The sequence below is a fragment of the Bombina bombina genome, chromosome 5 (genome assembly GCF_027579735.1).
Source record: "Bombina bombina isolate aBomBom1 chromosome 5, aBomBom1.pri, whole genome shotgun sequence".
NCBI lineage: Eukaryota > Metazoa > Chordata > Amphibia > Anura > Bombinatoridae > Bombina > Bombina bombina.
In genome coordinates, this window is record NC_069503.1 from 26122374 (window position 1) to 26141613 (window position 19240).

Genomic DNA, 19240 nt, shown 5'->3' on the forward strand with positions numbered 1-19240 from the left:
TCTGTGATTACCTTGTATCTATGCCTCTGCAGACTGCTCCTTACCTCAGTTATATTAATATACATTCTACCTCTGTGATTACCTTGTATCTAAGCCTCTGCAGACTTCCCCTTATCTCAGTTATATTAATATACTTTTTACCTCTGTGATTACCTTGTATCTAAGCCTCTGCAGACTTCCCCTTATCTCAGTTATATTAATATACTTTTTACCTCTGTGATTACCCTGTTTCTAAGCCTCTGCAGACTGCCCCCTTATCTCAGTTCTTTTCACAGACTTGCATTTTAGCCAATAGGTGCTGACTCAAATAACTCCATAGGAGTGAGCACAATGTTATCTATATGGCACGCATGAACTAGCACTGTCTAGCTGTGTGAAACTATCAAATGCACTGAGATAAGAAGCAGCCTTCAATGGCTTAGAAATTAGCATATGAGCAAACCTAGGTTTAGCTTCCAATAAAGAATACCAAGAGAACAAAGAAAATTTGATGAGAAAACCAAATTGGAAAGTTGTTTAAAATGACACACCCTATATGAAGGGACAGTTAAAGGGACAGTTAACACAGCATTTATAATGACTTATTCCTATGTAGTAGTTAATTTTAATTTAACCACCCTGTAGCCCAAGTTTAATGCATAAATGTTTCTTGTTCAAAATCACTTTTCATCCTCCGGCCGATTTGAAATGGCCGCCAGACCCCTCCTTTCCCTGACGTCATCCTAAATGAACGCTCTGTTGAAAGTAACTGCTCCGTGTTGAGCAAGCTCGTGTACGTCTTTTGCGCATGCGCATTGTATTTAAGAGTTTAGTCTCACAGCACCAAGTGCAAGCTCCTCTGAATTCTCCCTTGACTTCTAACTTGACTTTCACTGCATAATCCCCGCCCCCTCACAATTACTGTACCATACGGTTCCTCCCTACAAAGCAGCCATGTCACATAACACACAATACTTGCAGCTATACAAATGGCACGAGCCAGACACCATGGGGGGAGCTTTATAATATTGCCAGTAATTAATGCACACACTGGTAGCACCAAGTGCAAACCCCTTGCACATCAATAGAAAATAAAATGCAATGCCTGTACTGGTGTCTTTATTACTAGATACAGAACTGCACAATGTCAGACCACTATAGTGTAATGTTACACCGAGATATTTCTGTCACAGCCTCAGTCCCCATACATAATACTATAAGTGACATTGTGCAGTTCTGTATCTAGTGTAACACTGAATAATGAGTTAAATATATTAGGTGTAATGTCCCTTTAAAACTGACCCTGCTACATATCTGCCCCTAGTTAGTCTGAGCAGGGGTGATAAGATCATGTAAAACAATACAAGTGTCGCTAACTGTGACAAAACCAATCTCGCCACTGTACATTGGAGGGCCTGTTATGGAACATTCTTTGGGCTGGAGGTACATGGGCTTAAGGATACCCAGAGACTGCATGGAAATATGGAATTTTATATGCTGGACACCCATGTACTTTCATAACTTTGTCTTATGTCTATGTCACCCTGTATCCATAAATACAGGATGGGTACAGGGTGTGAGTGCCCCTTGTGGGAGCAATTGTGACTCTATAAGCCAAGTGGGCATAAAAGACTTTATAGCTAATAAGAACTGTTCCTATATTCAGTAATAAGATGTATTTTATGTATGTTTCAGATCTGATTGTGTCTCAGGAGTCTGTCTGGGTAAACTGATTGTGTCCTTGTGTGATTATGTTAACTAGACTGCCCAACATCAGATTGTCTGAGTAAACGTTCTTCCCTAGTTAATTAACTTAATATGTTAATCTGTTTTACCTGTGAATAGACAATTGTTAGAGGTTTGATGCATTGTTCATATGTTTGCTTTACTGTTAAACCAATGCCCTTTGTAACCTGAAGCCAGGGTGTATAAATCTGTGTGCTGCCTTCAAATAAAGTAGAGATTCTGTTTTAAACCTGACACTGGCTGGGTTGTGAATTGCTGATTCCCTATGCAGGACATTGTTCATCTGGTATTAACCCTTGGTACACTGTTGGTACCGTAACATTGGTGGCAGCGACGGAATGAACCTTATCGCCCAGAAGAGCAACTACACAAGCCAGTAACCTCAGGAAGAGGGGGATTATTACAATACTGACTAAGATGGAAAAGAGAAAAGTAAATTTTGCAGCTTTTAAAAACTTCCTGGAAACAGAAGGAGAGATTGATGGGTACCTTGCGGATTTTGAGAGGCAATGTGCACTACACAAGGTACCCGCAGAGGACTGGGTCACGATATTATCTGGAAAATTATCCGGCCGGGCCAGAGAGGCTTTTCGGGCCATTCCAGATGAGGAAGTCAGGGATTATAATACTGTAAAAGAGGCTCTGCTCTCCAGGTATGCGGTTACACCGGAGGCATACCGGAGGCGGTTCAGAGACACTGTTAAATTAGCTGGAGATTCCTACCTTGAGTGGGCATGTAAGGTGCACCGCACAGCAGCTCACTGGATAGCGGGGTGCCAAGCCATATCTGGGGAAGAGGTGCTGCAGCTATTCCTGTTGGAACATTGCTTCGACAAGTTACCCGCAGGAGTTCGAGAGTGGGTTCGGGACCGTAAACCCTCCACCCTGCAGGAAGCGGCTCGCTTGGCAGATGAGTATACGGATGCCCGCAAACTGGACACTGCTACCACTAAGCCCCCTGCTAGAGTGGAGTACAGACCCCCAGTCACCCCAGCAGCTGCCAGTTACCAAACCCCGGCGCACCGCTATACCACACGGCCTCCGGCCACGAACTACCCTCAGAGAGCCCTGTTCAATTTGCGGTGCTACTCACAACCTATTCGGTGCTTTAGATGTAAGCAACTAGGGCACAAAAGACCAGAGTGTCCCCTAAACGCAGCGAACCAAGCGCAGTCCTGGAGAAGACCCGCCGGCGGAATCCCACGTAATCCTCAGCCTACGGCCCGCTACGTAGAGGCGCAAGAATGCTGGAGCATCCTACATGAGGCAGACCTTGTGCAAGCTGCCCATCGGAATAACCGGCAACTGGTTAAAGTGAATGGGAAGAAGGTCAGTGGTCTACGGGATACTGGTGCTACCATGACCTTGCTTCAAAAGAACTTGGTGTCTGAGAAACAGTACACGGGAGACACTGTGGCTGTGAGGTTAGCAGGGGGCGATGTGTTCAGCCTACCTGTTGCCAGGGTACATTTGGATTGGGGAGTGGGCGCTAGACCTGTGAATGTGGGGGTCAAGAAGGACTTACCTGCTGATGTTCTTCTTGGAAATGACTTGGCCCCCCTTGTTTCTGCCTACGCTCCTATGGGTCCCGCTGATGTTAACTCTGTGACTACCCGTGCCCAGATCCATGCAGCAGAGACTGACCCACCTGCTGCTAAGCCCCAGGACGATGAGCTCAGTAAATCTCTATCCGCTATTGATATGTGGAGGTCCCGTTACAATGCGCTGATGAAGGAGAAGAGGAGCGCAGAGGAAAAAGCACGTTTAGAACGTGAATCTCTGCTAGACAAGCTGCACCGACAGACTGCAGAAAACACCAGCTTGAGAGTGGGACATGAAACCTTAAAGACAAACTTAGCGACACTTGAGGAGAAGCTGACGCTGGCTCATAGTGAGGTGCAGCAACTCAAGGGCACCCTATGTCAGTATGAAGGGATTGTGGATACCTATAAAGAGCAGGTACAGAAAACTCGTAAAGAAGCTGATGGGATTTTGAAGGACTGTTTGGCCCTGGTCTGGGCACTGAGGAATTTGAACCCTTGTTTGTATGGACAGGAATTCTCTCTCATAACGGGAATCCAGATGGATTGTCCCAGCAAACTGACATGCCTACCAGGCGCTCTGGTGGTATATGGCACATTATATACCCTGGACAGCCGAGCATGACAAACCAGAGGGAGAGGAGTTTGATGGTCCTGGCTTGTTATGGGAGTCCTTTGCAGAGCCTGACTTTGGGAGCCCAGACTCCATTCCCCAGCGGCAGGCTGCGTTACAAGGGGTAGGGACAGTTGGTCCTGTCCCCCAGCAACACGGCTGTTTAGCCAAAGGGGATACGAATGGTCTCCCCCTCCAGCAGCACAGCTATGTATCCAAAGGGGAGACAGTCTGTCTCCCCCTCCAGCAACCAGGCTCCCACCAGGCTACTTCCATGGTAGTGCTGGCACCCGGGCAGAGTACAGCTGGTCTCTGCCCACCTCGCAACCCACCAATTCAGCGTACCAGTCCCCCACACAGCTGTGGTGAGGTACCTGGACATGGACAAGTTTTCCCCGTACTCAGGTGTAGTAACCATTTATTGTGGGTGGGCTGTACTACTAATTGTGTTTTATGGGTGGGTTGCTGGACTAACCAGGGCACTGACCGGCAGGAGGTCAGATACCCTGTTAGTCTGTTTGGAAAAGGGGAGAGATGTGACAAAACCAATCTCGCCACTGTACATTGGAGGGCCTGTTATGGAACATTCTTTGGGCTGGAGGTACATGGGCTTAAGGATACCCAGAGACTGCATGGAAATATGGAATTTTATATGCTGGACACCCATGTACTTTCATAACTTTGTCTTATGTCTATGTCACCCTGTATCCATAAATACAGGATGGGTACAGGGTGTGAGTGCCCCTTGTGGGAGCAATTGTGACTCTATAAGCCAAGTGGGCATAAAAGACTTTATAGCTAATAAGAACTGTTCCTATATTCAGTAATAAGATGTATTTTATGTATGTTTCAGATCTGATTGTGTCTCAGGAGTCTGTCTGGGTAAACTGATTGTGTCCTTGTGTGATTATGTTAACTAGACTGCCCAACATCAGATTGTCTGAGTAAACGTTCTTCCCTAGTTAATTAACTTAATATGTTAATCTGTTTTACCTGTGAATAGACAATTGTTAGAGGTTTGATGCATTGTTCATATGTTTGCTTTACTGTTAAACCAATGCCCTTTGTAACCTGAAGCCAGGGTGTATAAATCTGTGTGCTGCCTTCAAATAAAGTAGAGATTCTGTTTTAAACCTGACACTGGCTGGGTTGTGAATTGCTGATTCCCTATGCAGGACATTGTTCATCTGGTATTAACCCTTGGTACACTGTTGGTACCGTAACACTAACAAACTAATATAGCAACCCTTTGTCTACTCGGTAACAAGGTCAGATTGGCTCCTACAAATAAGGCAAACTATGTGAGGTTATTAGTTACTGAGCGCCCCTCTGCACCAATTACTGAGCGCCCCTCTGCACCAATTACTGGGCGCTCCCCTGTACCAATTACTGAGCGCCCCTCTGCACCAATTACTGGGCGCTCCCCTGTACCAATTACTGAGCGCCCCTCTGCACCAATTACTGTGTGCCCCTAGATAAAGCAGGGCTAATAATGTGCGCTTTGGGGGCACAGTGTGTATTAACCCTTTACTGGCACAGAGAGCAGCACAGTGTGTATTAACCCTTCACTAGCACAGAGAGCAGCACAGTGTGTATTAACCCCTTCACTAGCACAGAGAGCAGCACAGTGTGTATTAACCCTTCACTGGCACAGAGAGCAGCACAGTGTGTATTAACCCTTCACTAGCACAGAGAGCAGCACAGTGTGTATTAACCCTTCACTAGCACAAGAGAGCTGCACAGTGTGTATTAACCCTTCACTAGCACAGAGAGCAGCACAGTGTGTATTAACCCTTCACTAGCAGAGAGAGCAGCACAGTGTGTATTAACCTTTCACTAGCACAGAGAGCAGCACAGTGTGTATTAACCCTTCACTAGCACAGAGAGCAGCACAGTGTGTATTAACCCTTCACTAACACAGAGAGCAGCACAGTGTGTATTAACCTTTCACTAGCACAGAGAGCAGCACAGTGTGTATTAACCTTTCACTAGCACAGAGAGCAGCACAGTGTGTATTAACCCTTCACTAGCACAGAGAGCAGCACAGTGTGTATTAACCCTTCCCTAGCACAGAGAGCAGCACAGTGTGTATTAACCCTTCACTAACACAGAGAGCACACAGTATGTATTAACCCTTCACTGGCACAGAGAGCAGCACAGTGTGTATTAACCCTTCACTAGCACAGAGAGCTGCACAGTGTGTATTAACCCTTCACTGGCACAGAGAACAGCACAGTGTGTATTAACCCTTCACTAGTACAGAGAGCAGCACAGTGTGTATTAACTCTTCACTAGCACAGAGAGCAGCACAGTGTGTATTAACCCTTCACTAGCACAGAGACCAGCACAGTGTGTATTAACCCTTCACTAGCACAGAGAACAGCACAGTGTGTATTAACCCTTCACTAGCACAGAGAGCAGCACAGTGTGTATTAACCCTTCACTAACACAAAGAGTTGAACAGCACTTAGTATCCCATTGCCTGGCACAAGCAGATGAATAAGATGCATTAAAAGAACAACATTTATAACAATTATAAAACTTTTTAAGAAGACCAGAAAGTGACTAAAACGTTTTATCACACAATACACAGCCTGACTCACTCACCCAGCAGCAGCTGCACAGGAAGTAAATGGGAGGGGAACAAAGGTCAGTTCATTACTGAACTACATCTCCCAGAATACATGCAGAAAAGTCACATGTTAAGCAGCAGCCAATCAGACAAAAGAAAAAATGCAAACACTTCAAAGACAAATTGGATACTTTTAACATTAAATGCTGCAAATTAATAAAATTAGTGACTGAGCCCATTGTCACTGTCATATCCTCTGCTAGTGCATTACAGCTACACTATATACATAAAGCTACACAATATATATTAGCACTGTCACTAGCACTGAGCACATTGTCACTGTCATATCCTCTACTAGTGCATTACAGCTACACTATATACATAAAGCTACACAATATATATTAGCACTTTCACTAGCACTGAGCACATTGTCACTGTCATATCCTCTACTAGTGCATTACAGCTACACTATATACATAAAGCTACACAATATATATTAGCACTTTCACTAGCACTGAGCACATTGTCACTGTCATATCCTCTACTAGTGCATTACAGCTACACTATATACATAAAGCTACACAATATATATTAGCACTTTCACTAGCACTGAGCACATTGTCACTGTCATATCCTCTGCTAGTGCATTACAGCTACACTATATACATAAAGCTACACAATATATATTAGCACTTTCACTAGCACTGAGCCCATTGTCACTGTCATATCCTCTACTAGTGCATTACAGCTACACTATATACATAAAGCTACACAATATATATTAGCACTTTCACTAGCACTGAGCACATTGTCACTGTCATATCCTCTGCTAGTGCATTACAGCTACACTATATACATAAAGCTACACAATATATATTAGCACTGTCACTAGCACTGAGCACATTGTCACTGTCATATCCTCTACTAGTGCATTACAGCTACACTATATACATAAAGCTACACAATATATATTAGCACTTTCACTAGCACTGAGCCCATTGTCACTGTCATATCCTCTACTAGTGCATTACAGCTACACTATATACCTAAAGCTACACTATATATATTAGCCCTTTCACTAGCACTGAGCACATTGTCACTGTCATATCCTCTACTAGTGCATTACAGCTGCACTATATACATAAAGCTACACAATACATATTAGCACTTTCACTAGCACTGAGCACATTGTCACTGTCATATCCTCTACTAGTGCATTACAGCTACACTATATACATAAAGCTACACAATATATATTAGCACTTTCACTAGCACTGAGCACAATGTCACTGTCATATCCTCTACTAGTGCATTACAGCTACACTATATACATAAAGCTACACAATATATATTAGCACTTTCACTAGCACTGAGCACATTGTCACTGTCGTATCCTCTACTAGTGCATTACAGCTACACTATATACATAAAGCTACACAATATATATTAGCACTTTCACTAGCACTGAGACAATTGTCACTGTCATATCCTCTACTAGTGCATTACAGCTACACTATATACATAAAGCTACACAATATATATTAGCACTTTCACTAGCACTGAGCACATTGTCACTGTCGTATCCTCTACTAGTGCATTACAGCTACACTATATACATAAAGTTACACAATATATATTAGCACTTTCACTAGCACTGAGCACATTGTCACTGTCATATCCTCTACTAGTGCATTACAGCTACACTATATACATAAAGCTACACAATATATATTAGCACTTTCACTAGCACTGAGCACATTGTCACTGTCATATCCTCTACTAGTGCATTACAGCTACACTATATACATAAAGCTACACAATATATATTAGCACTTTCACTAGCACTGAGCACATTGTCACTGTCATATCCTCTACTAGTACATTACAGCTACACTATATACATAAAGCTACACAATATATATTAGCACTTTCACTAGCACTGAGCACATTGTCACTGTCATATCCTCTACTAGTACATTACAGCTACACTATATACATAAAGCTACACAATATATATTAGCACTTTCACTAGCACTGAGACCATTGTCACTGTCATATCCTCTACTAGTGCATTACAGCTACACTATATACATAAAGCTACACAATATATATTAGCACTTTCACTAGCACTGAGCACATTGTCACTGTCATATCCTCTACTAGTGCATTACAGCTACACTATATACATAAAGCTACACAATATATATTAGCACTTTCACTAGCATTGAGCCCATTGTCACTGTCATATCCTCTACTAGCGCATTACAGCTGCACTATATACATAAAGCTACACTATATATATTAGCACTTTCACTAGCACTGAGCCCATTGTCACTGTCATATCCACTACTAGTGCATTACAGCTACACTATATACATAAAGCTACACAATATATATTATCACTTTCACTAGCACTGAGCCAATTGTCACTGTCATATCCTCTACTAGTGCATTACAGCTACACTATATACATAAAGCTACACAATATATATTAGCACTTTCACTAGCACTGAGCACATTGTCACTGTCATATCCTCTACTAGTGCATTACAGCTACACTATATACATAAAGCTACACAATATATATTAGCACTTTCACTAGCACTGAGCACATTGTCACTGTCATATCCTCTACTAGTGCATTACAGCTGCACTATATACATAAATCTACACAATATATATTAGCACTTTCACTAGCACTGAGCACATTGTCACTGTCATATCCTCTACTAGTGCATTACAGCTACACTATATACATAAAGCTACACAATATATATTAGCACTTTCACTAGCACTGAGCACATTGTCTCTGTCATATCCTCTACTAGTGCATTACAGCTACACTATATACATAAAGCTACACAATATATATTAGCACTTTCACTAGCACTGAGCACATTGTCACTGTCATATCCTCTACTAGTGCATTACAGCTACACTATATACATAAAGCTACACAATATATATTAGCACTTTCACTAGCACTGAGCACATTGTCACTGTCATATCCTCTGCTAGTGCATTACAGCTACACTATATACATAAAGCTACACAATATATATTAGCACTTTCACTAGCACTGAGCCCATTGTCACTGTCATATCCTCTACTAGTGCATTACAGCTACACTATATACATAAAGCTACACAATATATATTAGCACTTTCACTAGCACTGAGCACATTGTCACTGTCATATCCTCTGCTAGTGCATTACAGCTACACTATATACATAAAGCTACACAATATATATTAGCACTGTCACTAGCACTGAGCACATTGTCACTGTCATATCCTCTACTAGTGCATTACAGCTGCACTATATACATAAAGCTACACAATATATATTAGCACTTTCACTAGCACTGAGCCCATTGTCACTGTCATATCCTCTACTAGTGCATTACAGCTACACTATATACCTAAAGCTACACTATATATATTAGCCCTTTCACTAGCACTGAGCACATTGTCACTGTCATATCCTCTACTAGTGCATTACAGCTGCACTATATACATAAAGCTACACAATACATATTAGCACTTTCACTAGCACTGAGCACATTGTCACTGTCATATCCTCTACTAGTGCATTACAGCTACACTATATACATAAAGCTACACAATATATATTAGCACTTTCACTAGCACTGAGCACAATGTCACTGTCATATCCTCTACTAGTGCATTACAGCTACACTATATACATAAAGCTACACAATATATATTAGCACTTTCACTAGCACTGAGCACATTGTCACTGTCGTATCCTCTACTAGTGCATTACAGCTACACTATATACATAAAGCTACACAATATATATTAGCACTTTCACTAGCACTGAGACAATTGTCACTGTCATATCCTCTACTAGTGCATTACAGCTACACTATATACATAAAGCTACACAATATATATTAGCACTTTCACTAGCACTGAGCACATTGTCACTGTCGTATCCTCTACTAGTGCATTACAGCTACACTATATACATAAAGTTACACAATATATATTAGCACTTTCACTAGCACTGAGCACATTGTCACTGTCATATCCTCTACTAGTGCATTACAGCTACACTATATACATAAAGCTACACAATATATATTAGCACTTTCACTAGCACTGAGCACATTGTCACTGTCATATCCTCTACTAGTGCATTACAGCTACACTATATACATAAAGCTACACAATATATATTAGCACTTTCACTAGCACTGAGCACATTGTCACTGTCATATCCTCTACTAGTGCATTACAGCTACACTATATACATAAAGCTACACAATAAATATTAGCACTTTCACTAGCACTGAGCACATTGTCACTGTCATATCCTCTACTAGTACATTACAGCTACACTATATACATAAAGCTACACAATATATATTAGCACTTTCACTAGCACTGAGCACATTGTCACTGTCATATCCTCTACTAGTACATTACAGCTACACTATATACATAAAGCTACACAATATATATTAGCACTTTCACTAGCACTGAGACCATTGTCACTGTCATATCCTCTACTAGTGCATTACAGCTACACTATATACATAAAGCTACACAATATATATTAGCACTTTCACTAGCACTGAGCACATTGTCACTGTCATATCCTCTACTAGTGCATTACAGCTACACTATATACATAAAGCTACACAATATATATTAGCACTTTCACTAGCACTGAGCCCATTGTCACTGTCATATCCTCTACTAGTGCATTACAGCTACACTATATACATAAAGCTACACTATATATATTATCACTTTCACTAGCACTGAGCCCATTGTCACTGTCATATCCTCTACTAGTGCATTACAGCTACACTATATACATAAAGCTACACAATATATATTATCACTTTCACTAGCACTGAGCCAATTGTCACTGTCATATCCTCTACTAGTGCATTACAGCTACACTATATACATAAAGCTACACAATATATATTAGCATTTTCACTAGCACTGAGCACATTGTCACTGTCATATCCTCTACTAGTGCATTACAGCTACACTATATACATAAAGCTACACAATATATATTAGCACTTTCACTAGCACTGAGCACATTGTCACTGTCATATCCTCTACTAGTGCATTACAGCTGCACTATATACATAAATCTACACAATATATATTAGCACTTTCACTAGCACTGAGCACATTGTCACTGTCATATCCTCTACTAGTGCATTACAGCTACACTATATACATAAAGCTACACAATATATATTAGCACTTTCACTAGCACTGAGCACATTGTCTCTGTCATATCCTCTACTAGTGCATTACAGCTACACTATATACATAAAGCTACACAATATATATTAGCACTTTCACTAGCACTGAGCACATTGTCACTGTCATATCCTCTACTAGTGCATTACAGCTACACTATATACATAAAGCTACACAATATATATTAGCACTTTCACTAGCACTGAGCACATTGTCACTGTCATATCCTCTACTAGTGCATTACAGCTACACTATATACATAAAGCTACACAATATTATATATATATATTAGCACTTTCACTAGCACTGAGCCCATTGTCACTGTCATATCCTCTACTAGTGCATTACAGCTACACTATATACATAAATCTACACAATATATATTAGCACTTTCACTAGCACTGAGCCCATTGTCACTGTCATATCCTCTACTAGTGCATTACAGCTACACTATATACATAAAGCTACACAATATATATTAGCACTTTCACTAGCACTGAGCCCATTGTCACTGTCATATCCTCTACTAGTGCATTACAGCTACACTATATACATAAAGCTACACAATATATATTAGCACTTTCACTAGCACTGAGCCCATTGTCACTGTCATATCCTCTACTAGTGCATTACAGCTACACTATATACATAAAGCTACACAATATATATTAGCACTTTCACTAGCACTGAGCACATTGTCACTGTCATATCCTCTACTAGTGCATTACAGCTACACTATATACATAAAGCTACACAATATATATTAGCACTTTCACTAGCACTGAGCACATTGTCACTGTCATATCCTCTACTAGTGCATTACAGCTACACTATATACATAAAGCTACACAATATATATTAGCACTTTCACTAGCACTGAGCACATTTTCACTGTCATATCCTCTACTAGTACATTACAGCTACACTATATACATAAAGCTACACAATATATATTAGCACTGAGCACATTTTCACTGTCATATCCTCTACTAGTGCATTACAGCTACACTATATACATAAAGCTACACAATATATATTAGCACTTTCACTAGCACTGAGAAGAGCTGCACTTTGTATTAACCCTTCACTAGCACAGAGAGCTGCACAGTGTGTATTAACCCTTCACTGGCACAGAGAGTAGCACAGTGTGTATTAATCCTTCACTAGCACAGAGAGCTGCACAGTGTGTATTAACCCTTCACTAGCACAGAGAACAGCACAGTGTGTATTAACCCTTCACTAGCACAGAGAGCAGCACAGTGTGTATTAACCCTTCACTAGCACAGAGAGCAGCACAGTGTGTATTAACCCTTCACTAGCAAAGAGAGTATCACAGTGTGTATTAACCCTTCACTAGCACAGAGAGTAGCACAGTGTGTATTAACCCTTCACTAGCACAGAGAGCTGCACAGTGTGAATTAACCCTTCTCTAGCACAGAGAACAGTACAGTGTGTATTAACCCTTCACTAGCACAGAGAACAGTACAGTGTGTATTAACCCTTCACTAGCACAGAGAGCAGCACAGTGTGTATTAACCCCTTCACTAGCACAGAGAGCAGCACAGTGTGTATTAACCCTTCACTAGCACAGAGAGCATCACCGTGTGTATTAACCCTTCACTAGCACAGAGAGCATCACAGTGTGTATTAACCCTTTACTAGCACAGAGAGCTGCACAGTGTGAATTAACCCTTCACTAGTACAGAGAGCATCACAGTGTGTATTGACCCTTCACTAGCACAGAGAGCATCACAGTGTGTATTAACCCTTCACTACCACAGAGAGCTGCACAGTGTGTATTAACCCTTCACTAGCACAGAGAACAGCACAGTGTGTATTAACCCTTCACTAGCACAGAGAGCTGTAGTGTGTATTAACCCTTCACTAGCACAGAGAGCAGCACAGTGTGTATTAACCCTTCACTAGCACAGAGAGCTGTAGTGTGTATTAACACTTCACTAGCACAGAGCAGCACAGTGTGTATTAACCCTTCACTAGCACAGAGAACAAAACATTGTGTATTAACCCTTGACTAGCACAGAGAGCAGCACAGTGTGTATTAACCCTTCACTAGCACAGAGAGCAGCACAGTGTGTATTAACCCTTCACTAGCACAGAGAGCTGCACAGTGTATTAACCCTTCACTAGCACAGAGAGCTGTAGTGTGTATTAACCCTTCACTAGCACAGAGAGCAGCACAGTGTGTATTAACCCTTCACTAGCACAGAGAGCATTACAGTGTGTATTAACCCTTCACTAGCACAGAGAGCAGCACAGTGTGTATTAACCCTTCACTAGCACAGAGAGCAGCACAGTGTGTATTAACCCTTCACTAGCACAGAGAACAGCACAGTGTGTATTAACCCCTCACTAGCACAGAGAGCAGCACAGTGTGTATTAACCCTTCACTAACACAAAGAGTTAAACAGCACTTACTATCTCATTGCCTGACACAAGCAGATGAATAAGATGCATTAAAATAACAAGATTTATAACAATTATAAACTTTTTAAGAAGACCAGAAAGTGACTAAAACGTTTTATCAGACAATACACACAGCCTGACTCACTCACCCAGTAGCAGCTGCACAGGAAGTAAATGGGAGGGGAACAAAGCTCAGTTCAATACTGAACTACATCTCCCAGAATACATGCAGAAAAGTCACATGTTAAGCAGCAGCCAATCAGACAAAAGAAAAAAATGCAAACACTTCAAAGACAAATTGGATACTTTTAACATTAAATGCTGCAAATTAATAAAATTAGTAACTGAGCCCATTGTCACTGTCATATCCTCTACTAGTGCATTACAGCTACACTATATACATAAAGCTACACAATATATATTAGCACTTTCACTAGCACTGAGCACATTGTCACTGTTATATCCTCTACTAGTGCATTACAGCTACACTATATACATAAAGCTACACAATATATATTAGCACTGTCACTAGCACTGAGCACATTGTCACTGTCATATCCTCTACTAGTGCATTACAGCTACACTATATACATAAAGCTACACAATATATATTAGCACTGTCACTAGCACTGAGCACATTGTCACTGTCATATCCTCTACTAGTGCATTACAGCTGCACTATATACATAAAGCTACACAATATATATTAGCACTTTCACTAGCACTGAGCACATTGTCACTGTCATATCCTCTACTAGTGCATTACAGCTACACTATATACATAAAGCTACACAATATATATTAGCACTTTCACTAGCACTGAGCACAATGTCACTGTCATATCCTCTACTAGTGCATTACAGCTACACTATATACATAAAGCTACACAATATATATTAGCACTTTCACTAGCACTGAGCACATTGTCACTGTCATATCCTCTACTAGTGCATTACAGCTACACTATATACATAAAGCTACACAATATATATTAGCACTTTCACTAGCACTGAGCACATTGTCACTGTCATATCCTCTACTAGTGCATTACAGCTACACTATATACATAAAGCTACACAATATATATTAGCACTTTCACTAGCACTGAGCACATTGTCACTGTCATATCCTCTACTAGTGCATTACAGCTACACTATATACATAAAGCTACACAATATATATTAGCACTTTCACTAGCACTGAGCACATTGTCACTGTCATATCCTCTACTAGTGCATTACAGCTACACTATATACATAAAGCTACACAATAAATATTAGCACTTTCACTAGCACTGAGCACATTGTCACTGTCATATCCTCTACTAGTACATTACAGCTACACTATATACATAAAGCTACACAATATATATTAGCACTTTCACTAGCACTGAGCACATTGTCACTGTCATATCCTCTACTAGTACATTACAGCTACACTATATACATAAAGCTACACAATATATATTAGCACTTTCACTAGCACTGAGACCATTGTCACTGTCATATCCTCTACTAGTGCATTACAGCTACACTATATACATAAAGCTACACAATATATATTAGCACTTTCACTAGCACTGAGCACATTGTCACTGTCATATCCTCTACTAGTGCATTACAGCTACACTATATACATAAAGCTACACAATATATATTAGCACTTTCACTAGCACTGAGCCCATTGTCACTGTCATATCCTCTACTAGTGCATTACAGCTACACTATATACATAAAGCTACACTATATATATTATCACTTTCACTAGCACTGAGCCCATTGTCACTGTCATATCCACTACTAGTGCATTACAGCTACACTATATACATAAAGCTACACAATATATATTATCACTTTCACTAGCACTGAGCCAATTGTCACTGTCATATCCTCTACTAGTGCATTACAGCTACACTATATACATAAAGCTACACAATATATATTAGCATTTTCACTAGCACTGAGCACATTGTCACTGTCATATCCTCTACTAGTGCATTACAGCTACACTATATACATAAAGCTACACAATATATATTAGCACTTTCACTAGCACTGAGCACATTGTCACTGTCATATCCTCTACTAGTGCATTACAGCTGCACTATATACATAAATCTACACAATATATATTAGCACTTTCACTAGCACTGAGCACATTGTCTCTGTCATATCCTCTACTAGTGCATTACAGCTACACTATATACATAAAGCTACACAATATATATTAGCACTTTCACTAGCACTGAGCACATTGTCACTGTCATATCCTCTACTAGTGCATTACAGCTACACTATATACATAAAGCTACACAATATATATTAGCACTTTCACTAGCACTGAGCACATTGTCACTGTCATATCCTCTACTAGTGCATTACAGCTACACTATATACATAAAGCTACACAATATTATATATATATATTAGCACTTTCACTAGCACTGAGCCCATTGTCACTGTCATATCCTCTACTAGTGCATTACAGCTACACTATATACATAAATCTACACAATATATATTAGCACTTTCACTAGCACTGAGCCCATTGTCACTGTCATATCCTCTACTAGTGCATTACAGCTACACTATATACATAAAGCTACACAATATATATTAGCACTTTCACTAGCACTGAGCCCATTGTCACTGTCATATCCTCTACTAGTGCATTACAGCTACACTATATACATAAAGCTACACAATATATATTAGCACTTTCACTAGCACTGAGCCCATTGTCACTGTCATATCCTCTACTAGTGCATTACAGCTACACTATATACATAAAGCTACACAATATATATTAGCACTTTCACTAGCACTGAGCACATTGTCACTGTCATATCCTCTACTAGTGCATTACAGCTACACTATATACATAAAGCTACACAATATATATTAGCACTTTCACTAGCACTGAGCACATTGTCACTGTCATATCCTCTACTAGTGCATTACAGCTACACTATATACATAAAGCTACACAATATATATTAGCACTTTCACTAGCACTGAGCACATTTTCACTGTCATATCCTCTACTAGTACATTACAGCTACACTATATACATAAAGCTACACAATATATATTAGCACTGAGCACATTTTCACTGTCATATCCTCTACTAGTGCATTACAGCTACACTATATACATAAAGCTACACAATATATATTAGCACTTTCACTAGCACTGAGAAGAGCTGCACTTTGTATTAACCCTTCACTAGCACAGAGAGCTGCACAGTGTGTATTAACTGTTACGGTTACCCTTAGTCTCGCTGAGAGATGGACCGCTTAGTAGCCTGGATTCCTATTGCTGAAGAGGGGAGAAACTGCTTTCCATAGTATTCTATATGAGTCTCGCAAATGTAGAATAATCCCCCTTAGCTGTAGTACAGCTAGGATACCCTTCTGCCCACAAAAACGAGTCAACGCTGCGATTGAGGGACAACCAAGAACTCAGGACTGGGATGCCCAGCCTGCTTTTTATTTAGGTTACATGCACACAGGGCACTCCCAGGGGGGGAAGCATAAAATCCCCCATCACACATTTAGACAAAGCCCTTGGAAAGGCCACCGCAGATAACAAGTACACACAAGAAAACAATTGAGTCCTTCTTATCACCTAGCAGTGAATGCTTATCACAAACTTAATTACAGTACACAATATGCTAGGAAACCTGCCTCAGAAAATAGTTTTCTCAAAACTGAACAGAGTTAACCCTTTATGAAATGATACTTGTTACAGTTTTCTTGGAGCCCTTCTTAGGCGCTGGCTTGGCTGGTGTCAGGCATTGCTGCTGGGAAATAAGTTTCTTCACAACAAAATAACTAATGCTTCTGTAACAGTGCTCCCTTTCTGTGGAACACTCTGGCAGACACGGTCTGACCCCTTTTCGGGGCAGACTAAGGCTGTCCAGACCGCTGGTTATGCGGGGCTGAGGTCGGTTTGTCTGGACAACCCGTCGGCGTTGCCATTCTGTTTCCCAGGTCTGTAAGTAATGGTGAAATTGAAGGGTTGCAACGATAAACTCCAACGTAATAGCCTGCCATTATCTCCAGAGACCCGGTTCAGCCACACCAACGGGTTATGGTCGGTGACCAGAGTGAACTCCTGCCCATATAAATAGGGAGTCAATTTCTTTAATGCCCACACCAAAGCCAAACACTCCTTTTCGACCGCTGCATAGCTGACTTCGCGGGGCAGGAGCTTCCGGCTGATGTAGGCAACTGGATGCTCCCCTCCATCTTCGCCTACTTGGCTGAGGACGGCTCCCAGCCCGAACATGGAAGCATCTGTGTGGACGATAAAACGTTTGTTAAGGGCTGGAGCCGCCAAGACAGGAGCGTTAATTAGAGCATTTTTGAGAGCCTGGAAAGCCGTTTCACAGTGGGGAGACCACAGGACCTGTCGAGGTAAGTTCTTCTTGGTCAAGTCAGTCAGGGGTTTGGCAAGTGTGCTGTAGTCTGGTACGAACCGTCTATAGTACCCTGCCGTGCCCAGGAAGGCTAGGACCTGAGTCTTAGTGATGGGGGTGGGCCAATTGGCGACAGCTTCTATCTTGGCCGGCTCTGGTCGCTGCTTTCCACACCCCACCCGGTGACCCAGGTACTGTACCTCGGCCATCCCAAAGTGGCATTTTTCTGGCTTCAGAGTCAGGCCAGCAGCCCGGATCTGATCCAGAACCATTCCTATGTGAGCTAAGTGGTCCTCCCATGACTCACTGTGGATCGCTATGTCGTCCAGGTAGGCGCAAGCAAAACTCTGGAAGCCATCCAGGAGCCTATCCACCAAGCGCTGGAATGTAGCTGGGGCATTCTTCATCCCAAACGGCATTACCCTAAACTGATATAAGCCGAATGGGGTGACGAATGCCGACTTGGGGATAGCCTCCGGGGCCAGGGGAATCTGCCAGTAACCTTTGCAGAGGTCAATAGTGGTCAGGTAATTTCCCCTGGCTATACGATCGAGTAGCTCGTCTACCCTGGGCATAGGGTAAGCGTCCGTCACGGTCTTTTCATTGAGCCTCCGATAGTCTACGCAGAACCGGGTGGTCCCATCTTTCTTGGGCACCAAGACAACTGGGGAGGCCCAGGGACTATCGGAGGGCT

General features: G+C 41.4%; 1 protein-coding gene across 1 annotated transcript in view; it reads right to left on the reverse strand.

Annotated features, from left to right (window-relative positions):
- LOC128659731 (oocyte zinc finger protein XlCOF6-like) overlaps nt 1-19240 on the reverse strand; it is a 665326-nt gene that overhangs the window by 58127 nt on the left and 587959 nt on the right. The window contains exon 4 of the mRNA XM_053713311.1: nt 18231-18239. Within this exon, the coding sequence (XP_053569286.1) occupies nt 18231-18239 (9 nt within the window). The remainder of the gene's footprint in view (nt 1-18230; nt 18240-19240) is intronic.